This window comes from Cebus imitator, unplaced genomic scaffold, assembly GCF_001604975.1.
Source record: "Cebus imitator isolate Cc_AM_T3 unplaced genomic scaffold, Cebus_imitator-1.0 Scaffold244, whole genome shotgun sequence".
NCBI classification, from domain to species: Eukaryota; Metazoa; Chordata; class Mammalia; order Primates; family Cebidae; genus Cebus; species Cebus imitator.
In genome coordinates, this window is record NW_016107559.1 from 691851 (window position 1) to 699228 (window position 7378).

At 38.5% G+C, this 7378-nt stretch overlaps 1 protein-coding gene across 5 annotated transcripts in view; it reads left to right on the top strand.

Moving 5' to 3' along the window:
• Positions 1-7378, top strand: part of ELP1 (elongator acetyltransferase complex subunit 1) — an 80951-nt gene that overhangs the window by 41764 nt on the left and 31809 nt on the right. For all 5 annotated transcript variants that reach the window (XM_017498561.2, XM_037727891.1, XM_017498562.2 and 2 more), the window contains 10 exons: positions 735-841; positions 1164-1267; positions 2429-2482; positions 2578-2683; positions 3518-3633; positions 3999-4072; positions 5293-5371; positions 5461-5540; positions 6744-6878; positions 6988-7073. In XM_017498561.2, coding sequence (XP_017354050.1) covers positions 735-841; positions 1164-1267; positions 2429-2482; positions 2578-2683; positions 3518-3633; positions 3999-4072; positions 5293-5371; positions 5461-5540; positions 6744-6878; positions 6988-7073 — 941 coding nt within the window. The remainder of the gene's footprint in view (positions 1-734; positions 842-1163; positions 1268-2428; positions 2483-2577; positions 2684-3517; positions 3634-3998; positions 4073-5292; positions 5372-5460; positions 5541-6743; positions 6879-6987; positions 7074-7378) is intronic.

Genomic DNA, 7378 nt, shown 5'->3' on the forward strand with positions numbered 1-7378 from the left:
TACTTGAGAAGCTGAGGTGGGAGGATCACTTGAGCCTAGGAGGTCGAGATTGCAGTGAGCTGTGATCGTGTCACTGCATTCCAGCCTGGGCAACAGAGTGAGACACTGAAAAAAAAAGAATGAAATTTTACTTCTCTCCATTGACTCAGGGAAAAAATGTAATGGCGTTAACAAATTCCCTTCATCTCATTAGTGAAAATCCAGTTTTCCATAAATCAGTATGATAGTGATAGAGATATTGTTTGTGATCATTTTCCTACAGACCAAGTGCTTTAATTATGTTAAGCAGATAGAAATGACACTGGTACCACCCATGTCCAATGAAGGCAATATATTATAATAAGTTACAGTAAGTAGTGGCCAGAAGAGGAGCAATGACTTCACAATGTAAACAACTACCTGATTGGGTTTATGGAAAATGGTGTCATGTAGCAAATATGGCTTTATCTGGGATTTGGCTTGGAATAGTTTTATCTATTCATCCAACCTTCCATCTGTCTCTGTGTGTGTGTGAGAGAGAGAGAGAGAGAGAGAGAGAGTGTGTGTGTGTGTGTGTGTGTGTGTGTGTGTGTGTGTAGTACTGGGTGTATATGTATGCATTTTGTCTACATTGTATTGAAGTAGGTAGTGTAGCACCAAAAGGAAATTGTTCTCAAAATCAGTGAAATGTCACTATTTTTTAGAAAAACAAACTGTGTACATGTCCTCCTCTTTTTTTTTTTTTTTTTTGTCAGTTCATCTGCAACGGTGGATGGGGTGATAATCAGTCTATGTTGCAATTCCAAGACCAAGTCAGTAGCATTACAGCTGACTGATGGCCAGATATTTAAGTACCTTTGGGGTGAGTATCAAGGTGTTAGGAAAGCATGTTATGACTTACATAGATGCTTAGTTCTTAAGAATATGTACTTGCATCTTGTCACTCCAAGATTGATTGTCAATAACTACCTTGTAACTATCTTGGAAAACCCTACGCTTTAGTGTGGAATTGGCAGGTGTATTCTACTCCTGTTTCCTCTTGTAATGAGCTGACATACGCTTAAGAGGAAAAACGATGAAAGTGATGGAAATTGCATGTTAGGTGTTTTAGCAAGTATTGATGTTGATGGTTTTTTACAAAGAGCACATCAGCTATTTGTAAACTAGATCTGTGAATCTTGCAGAGTCACCTTCTCTGGCTGTTAAACCATGGAAGAACTCTGGTGGATTTCCTGTTCGGTTTCCTTATCCATGCACTCAGATCGAATTGGCCATGATTGGAGAAGAGGTAAGTGAACACAGAGCACGAAACTTACTTAAAGTAGTTACCCAGGGACTGATGGCGTTAGGTAGAAAGAGCTTGGGCTTTGGAGATGCAGTTGAGTCTCCTCTAAATGTCAAGGCAATAGTGGGAAATGATCTCACTTTCATAAGCCACAACTTCTTCATCTGTAAAGTGGGAAAATCAGTATCTAGCTATCAGGGTTCAGAAGACTAAATGAGATAATGTATATGATTAGCAACCTTTATCCCTAGTTGTACAAATCATTCAAAGTTTATTTTATTAAATATCTTTTGAGGAAAACAGAAATGTGATCTTGAAAATAGTTTTAGTAGGTTTTTATTCAACAAATATTAGAATGCCTACAATTGTGGTGGCTGGTAGAATATAGTGGTTGGAAAATAAAACCACTTGACTAATTCCTCCTCTTCTGGAACTTGTGATCTATTAATTTTGATATAATGATTCCTTTTGTAGGGAGTGTGATGGAAATGGACAGGGTGAACTGGTAGAGAACAGTGAGATGTTTGAGGGGCAGTTTGAGGATGGTGGCTTTGAGAATGGGAATCCCACATTTGGTGGTCCAGAAGGGCTTCTCTGAGGCAGTGATGTGTGTGCTGAGAGGTGAAGAAAAAGAAGGCTGTCTCCAGGGAGAAGGAACAACAAACTCCTTGAGCTCAGTGAAAGCTCATCTTATTCAAGGGGCTGAGTGGAAACAGTGTGGCTGGAGCTCAATGACAGTCATAGGAGGGAATTTGGATTTTTTAAATGAACAAAGATTAGAAATTTCTTGTGATTTTTAATCAACAGAGTAATGTGTTCTGCTTCATGGTGTGGACAGTGATTCTGGCTATCCAGAAGAGGGTCAGTTGGAGAGTGACTTAAGTGGAATATGGGATCAACACGGAAATTGCTGAGTGGAGTTAGTGAGTGGGGAAAGGAGATGGGTTTGAGATATATGTAGGAGATGGAGATGTCAGGGCTTGCTGATGGATTGGATGGCTTCACATTCCACTTTGCACTGGACCAGCCACATGTTAGGTATCTATCTTTAGTCCTGATTATACAGGAGCTTAGGTGTGAAGTCATAGGGTGGTACAGCTGTGTGATAGAAAAGCTAGGTTTTGAAATAGAATTGCTTTTAATTTCAGTTTTATTTCTTTGCAGGAATGTGTGCTTGGTCTGACTGATAGGTGTCGTTTTTTCATCAATGACATTGAGGTATCAAGGCTTAGTTTGGTATTGGATTTTTTTTCACAGTGTTGGCTCTGAGTAATCTAGCTAACTAAACCCTTGCCTCTCTGGCCTTATTTCAGGTTGCATCAAATGCCACGTCGTTTGCAGTGTATGATGAGTTTTTGTTGTTGACAACCCATTCCCATACCTGCCAGTGTTTTTGCCTGAGGGATGCTTCATTTAAAAGTAAGTTTTCAGTGTATAAAATGGAAATTGTCCCTCCTCCAATGTCTTTTGGAGTCTTGATGACTTTTGGAATTCTTCATCTACTTTGGCTTTTTATCAAGGAGTCCTCAGCTGGAGAAAATCTTTAGAGTTCATTTACTTAGACCCTAATCTCAATGTAATATCTCAGTTAAATTATTCTGCACTTTAGTAAAGACATCCAAGTTCCTTCTTTAAGCAGTACATTCTAAAGTTAAACATTTTTCAGGAAATTTTATTATGTAACTTACCCAGTATTTTATTTGGAATTACTATGTAGATCCCAAATTGGCAGACTGTTTTACCTTCTGGGTAATCTTTTTCCACTGTGGCCACCCTCCACTGTACATCTGGGCTCCATCTCGTGGTTTGTAGGATATTGGCTGCATTTTTGTCTCCTGTTCCATGCTCAGTCTGTCTCTCTCTGTGGGTATGTGTTCTTTTTTCTAAAAATCCAGCTTATTTTCTTTGTTTCTAACTTGGAAATAGGCAATCTTTCTGTCATTGATATGATTATAGTACACTGATGATGCTAAGAAATAGAGAAGTTGCCCCAATTCTTACTGTGTTTCTCCAGATCATTTGAGAAGCTGTGTGTGTGTGAATATGCATGAGGGCTCTGTAAGAAAGAAGGCAAGTTCAGGGGTGAGTGTGTTCATCAGCAGGGCTGATAGTCTTGAGGTTGAGTGGGAGAACTAGGGAACTTGGTTGTTAATTGTTCTCTTCTATTTCAGATAATATATGTGGTTTCAATTGCAATTAATGGAGAGTGGCTTGTCATGATAATTAAGGCTTATTAATTAATGGTGTGTTTAGCATTACAGGCCAGTATGAGCAGCAGTCATGTGTCCAATGGGGAAGTTCTTCGGAAAGTGGAAAGGGGTTCACGGATTGTCACTGTCGTGCCCCAGGATACAAAGCTTATATTACAGGTAAACTGGTTTTTCAGACAAGATAGATAGTCTGATTGTCATTCAGCCAAGTACCAAGCGTAATTCTTGCAGGTTGTGTTTTAGGCTCTCTTATCCTTTGTATCACTTATTGTAAACCTTTCCTTGATAGCTTTCTGTTGGCTTTATTCAAAGGAGTGTTGATACAGGCTGTAACCAGTAATGCTCAAAGGGACACTTTTCTTGAAAGTCAAGATAAATATTGAGAACAACCAGATTATGCTAAAATTGTGCTCATCTTAGAGAGTTATGGGAGTTCTCTATGAAGGATTAGGTAAAATTGTGTATCCTGGCTATTTAAACGTTTTCTACTTAATTAAAAATGCTATTGCTTTGATTTGTTTAAGATGCCAAGGGGGAACTTGGAAGTTGTTCATCATCGAGCCCTGGTTTTAGCCCAGATACGGAAGTGGTTGGACAGGTAAGTGGCATTGTACTGTTTGCAGCTAATTAGCTTGTGATTTACGTGTAAAGACAGTAAGTATTTTATTACAATTTTGAAAACTTAAAAGTATGAAAAGCCCTCATTACCTGTATCCTTAATCAGATTCTTTGAGGCTATTTTTTTTTCTTTAACTTTTGACTTTAATACAGTATTTGTAGTGGAGATTCCTAGCAGAAAGAATCATGACGCTCATCATATAAAGCAGGGCTTCTTTTAACCTGAGAGAATGCATCTGGGCTTTAGGTGGCCTATGAACCCAGGGAGATTGTACACACCAAACTATGTTTTTGTGTATTTATTCAAGTAGAAAGCCAACCGCCTTCAACAGATTTACAGGGGACTCTATGACCCAAAAAAGCCTGAGCCACTCTGATGAAGGAAATGACTATTTTCTGAACCTATTTGGAGGAAACTTTGTATTAGAAAGATCTATACTAATGTTTTACTTAAAAAGTAGACCTAAATTCTGTGATGATTTTCGTCCTCTCTCCCTCCCTCCCTCCTTCCCTCCCTTCCCCTCTTCCCCCCTTCCCCCCTCCCCCCTTCCCCCCTTCCTTCCTTCCTTCCTTCCTTTCTTTGTTTATTTCTTCCTTTCTTTCTCTCTCTCTCTCTGTCTTTCTCTCTCTCTTTCTCTCTTTCTTTCTTTCTTTCAGCAGAGTCTCACTCTGTCACCCAGGATGGAGTGCATTGGCGCGATCTCAGCTCACTGCAATCTCTGCATCCTAGGTTCAAGCAATCTTCCCACCTCAGCCTTCTGCATAGTTAGGATTACAGGCGTGTACCACCACGCCTGGCTAATTTTTTTCTGTTTTTAGTGGAGACATGGTTTCGCCATGTTGGCCAGGCTGGTCTCAAACTTCCGACCTCAAGTGATCTGCCTGCCTCGGCCTCCCAAAGTGCTAGGATTAAAGGCATGATCCACCATGCCCGGCCTTCTGTACTGATTTTCTGTTGTATGTATGTGAGGATGTAGTTCTCAGACAGCCATGAGGACTAAATCATACCTATTATGAAAGTAAATGAATGTGGTACCTGATTTTTGTATTCTGTAATTTCAGAGTAGAAATTCAGTGGTAGTAGCTTGGCATTGGGGCTGTAATCTGATTATAACTGGTTTGTATCGTAATGAAAATATGCTGGGCCCGGGGAGCTTAGTTTTTGTGAATACCCTTTCTATTCTTTCTGTTTTCTCACAGACTTATGTTTAAAGAGGCATTTGAATGCATGAGAAAACTGAGAATCAATCTCAATCTGATTTACGACCATAACCCTAAGGTAACTTTCTAAGCTGGCATTTACTCTGGCTTACTTTGTACTTGAACTAATATTATCTGAACAAAGATGTTTTTCCCCTTTTTTGGTAGGTGTTTCTGGAAAATGTGGAAACCTTCATTAAACAGATAGATTCTGTGAATCATATTAATTTGTTTTTTACAGAATTGAAGTAAGTATTCTGAATAATTCATGACTATCATTTCCATAGTTTTCTCTCTTCTTATTAAGGAAATCAAACATAAATAGCTAGAGAGGAAAAATTACTTACTGTTCATTTTAAAAAATTGCTGTAACTCTTAGATGCCAGTTGATTTTTTGCTCTTTTCCTTTCTTTTTAAAACAGCCTGTCTAAAACTATGTCCTTGAAACATGTCATTCAGAGTTATTATTTGACTTGATTTTTAGGTATACATATAAAACTATTTGTTTTTCTTAGGAGATTGAAATCAAATGGCATCTTTCTCTCTGATGATCTTTCCTCTCAACTTTGTAATGAAACATTTTCAAATTAGAGAAAAGTTGAGAGAATTGTCCAGTAAGCAGCCTATATATACCCCACCTAGATTTACCAGTTTATATTTTTCTGTATACATTCTCATTCTCTATAATCTGTCCATCCGTCATTCATCTTATTTGCAGACAAATTTCTAAACGAGTTATGACATCACTCGACCCTCTGTACTTCTTCTTGTATATCATTAACTAGAGTGCATTCTTTGTGTGTGGACTGGTTTTGTTGCATTTTTTCAGGTCATACTTATCTACAGTGAAAAGCCCAAATCTTAAGTGTGCCATGTAATGTGTTTTGGCAAATGTATACTTCATGTAACCTGAACCTCTATCAAGTTAAAGGGCATTTACTCCTTTTCAGAAAGCTGCTTCAAATTCCTTTTCAGTCAGTCCCTGTCCCATTCCCCAGGCAACTACTGTTCTGAGTTTCTCACCATAAATCAGTTTTGCCTGTTCAAGAACATCATCTAAATGGGATCATACAGTATTACTCTTCTACACAAAGCTGCTTTCATCCAGCATATTGTCTTGAGATTGATCTGTGTTTTTGTATGTATCACTAGTTCATTCTTTTTTTTATTGCTCAGTAGTATGCCATGTGTGAATGCACCATGATTTGCTCATTCATTCCCCTGTTGCTGGACACATGGATTGTATCCTGTTTGAGACTAATGTGACTAAAGCTTCTACAAACATTTGTATTCTTTTGTGGACATGTTTTATTTCTCAATATTTTTATAATTAAACTCTTTTCCAAAAGTCATTTTTATTTATCATCATCAGCATGCCGGGTGTATGTTAGTAATTTGATTGCTGGGCTACATGTTCTGTTGGTGACCTTTCCATACACACCTGTTCTTAGAGAAGAAGATGTCACAAAGACCATGTACCCGCCACCAGTTAGCAGCAGCGTCCATCTGTCCAGGGATGACGGGAAAAAACTAGACCTTGTCTGTGATGCTATGAGAGCAGCCATGGAGAACATAAATCCCCATAAGTACGTATGCTGTCACCAGGCAGCATCCTATGAAAAACAGAAGTGTGTAGTTGTCCTTGTCCAGCCTATTCGTCTTTCTCATTCTGATATTCTTCACTTATTACCTCAGGTACTGCCTATCCATACTTACATCTCATGTGAAGAAGACAACTCCAGAACTGGAAATTGTACTGCAGAAAGTACACGAGCTTCAAGGTAGAGATTTGCTCACAGAGAAAGTGCTTATAGTGGCTGTAATTGCCACTAGTCTTCTGCAGGTGACTGTTACCATGTCATTGCCACACCACAGATTTAACATGTGACCTTTCAGCTGCCATTTTAAGACTCATGTCGGGTTTTTTTTCAGTGCTGCCCTCTAAAGCATATATAAAATTATCAAAAGTGTATATTCTTCCGGTGTCCAGTTCTGTTCAGAAAATTTTTTTTTTTTCCCATTTATTTATTTTATTGCATTTTAGGTTTTGGGGTACATGTGAAGAACATGCAAAATTGTTGCATAG